The 2,096-nt window shown below is 39.7% G+C and overlaps 1 protein-coding gene across 1 annotated transcript in view; it reads right to left on the minus strand.

The window, feature by feature from the left end:
• Positions 1-274: 274 nt before the first annotated feature.
• tcea1 (transcription elongation factor A (SII), 1) overlaps positions 275-2,096 on the minus strand; it is an 80,704-nt gene continuing 78,882 nt past the window's right edge. The window contains exons 9-10 of the mRNA XM_043688334.1: positions 1,503-1,574; positions 275-579 (exon numbers count right to left, since the gene is read on the minus strand). Of these exons, the coding sequence (XP_043544269.1) occupies positions 571-579; positions 1,503-1,574 (81 nt within the window). The 3' untranslated portion in view covers positions 275-570. The remainder of the gene's footprint in view (positions 580-1,502; positions 1,575-2,096) is intronic.

Consider the following 2,096-nt stretch of genomic DNA (forward strand, 5'->3'; position numbering starts at 1 on the left):
CGATGGACCTTTCAAAGCTGGTAAATGGGTTTAGTATAGTTTAGTATTTGGGCCTCAAGAACCAGTCTTCAAACGTTTATGGTAGTTTAACTAAACATTGGTAGTATTCTTTATATTTCCCAACCAAATAAATATCAAACAAAACTCATCATTAATGCTTAAAATTAATTCTGAGTTCAAGTACTTTCCTAGGAACAATAGCTGTCCAAATGCATGGCCCATTTTTTACTGTTTTGACTTTAAAACAAACCCAAAAACCAGATAACGCATTAAGCACATTTTAAAACTTTAATGTCAAACTACATATAAAAAGAAACTTTTCATACATTTAGATGCTGCCTGCTTTTACAAGCATGAGTTTTTTTTGTTTCAAAGATCTATTCTGCACAGAATACACAGTTAGAATGTTTTTGGGGAAACTATATTTATACAAAAAAAATCTGCCACAGGGATGTATTGTTCTACAAATATCCTCATTGAAGTTTTAACTTTGATTTACACAACTAATTAGAAATCGAAGTTCATCAAGCTCTGGTCCAACATGTTCTCTTCTGAAGTTTATTCAGCATCTCAACAGAACTGTGAAAAACAAAATTAGACTAGAATGTTATAACATTTCAAAAGCTGTATTAAATTAACGAATCAAGGCTTCAACTATATGAAGCTATAAATATCAGAAGACACCACCTCTATTTAAAACAAAAGGCAGCATGGAAGGAAGCAATTGGCCCTTTGTGTCTGAGCTGGCAAGCAACCACTCAGTCCGGTCCCAGTTTCGAATTATAGCTTTAGGTTACAGGTTTTCATTTCTAAAAGCAAAATTACGTTGCCTGGTATGGAAGGTGCTAGCCACGAAGAGAGGTTGAGTAGGTTAGGATTGTTTTCATTAGAAAAAAGCAGATTGAGGGGGGGACCTGACTGAGGTCTACAAAATCAGGAAGGGTATAGACAGGGTAGAGAGAGATAAGCTTTTTCCCAGGGTGAGGAATTCAATAACGAGAGGTCACGCATTCAAGGTGAGAGGAGAAAAGTTTAAGGGGGATACACGCGGCAAATGCTTTACACAGAGGGTGGTATTGCCAGAGGTGGTGGAGGCAGGCACAGTAGACTAATTTAAGATGCATCTGGACAGATGCATGAGTAGGTGGGGAGCAGAGGGATACAGATTCTTAGAAATTAGGCGATAGGTTTAGACAGTGGATTTGGATCAGTTCAGGCTTGGAGGCCGAAGGGCGTGTTCGTGAGCTGTAAATTTTCTTTGTTCTTTGAGTGTTTCTCCCTCTACTACCCTTTCAGACAGAGAATTCAAGATCCATATAACACTGTGCGCGCATGCGTGTTTTTCCTCTTGAATACATTGGAAAGGGCAAAAATGTTTCCTCATTGTGTAAAATCTTATAAAGTTGCCCTTTTCTTAAAATACATAACAAATCCTCATTTAAGGTGCACCTACTAGACTACATCAATTTTCTAAGGATGTATTTCAGATTTAAAGGTCTCACCTTCCATCTATTTCCGCAGTTATTGCATACGACAAATGTGGTCATTGGTTCATCAGCACTACGAGTTTGAACCTAATAGAGTTCAAAGAAAAAGGACACTGTTAGGCATTTCTTCTCTGGACCACTGAGTTGAGTTTTAGATTGACACAATGAAGACTACAATGTAACAAACAAGGAGGTCAATTCCTGCAATTGGATTTTAAATTAGAAAGTTAACGGAATCAAATTTGGCAAGACATACGGTCCAGGAGGAGAAACTCAGTACTGCAGATGCTAGAGATCAGAAAGGAGGTAAAAACAATGACTGCAGATGCTGGAAACCAGGTTCTGGATTAGTGGTGCTAGAAGAGCACAGCAGTTCAGGTAGCGTCCAAGGAGCTTCGAAATCGACGTTTCGGGCAAAAGCCCTTCATCAGGAATAAAGGCAGTGAGCCTGAAGCGTGGAGAGATAAGCTAGAGGAGGGTGGGGGAGGGGAGAAAGTAGCATAGAGTACAATGGGTGATTGGGAGAGGGGATGAAGGTCAGGGAGGAGAGGGTGGAGTGGATAGGTGGAAAAGGAGATAGGCAGGTAGGACAAGTCCGGACAAGTCATG

The sequence above is a fragment of the Chiloscyllium plagiosum genome, chromosome 4 (genome assembly GCF_004010195.1).
Source record: "Chiloscyllium plagiosum isolate BGI_BamShark_2017 chromosome 4, ASM401019v2, whole genome shotgun sequence".
Classification (NCBI taxonomy): Eukaryota; Metazoa; Chordata; class Chondrichthyes; order Orectolobiformes; family Hemiscylliidae; genus Chiloscyllium; species Chiloscyllium plagiosum.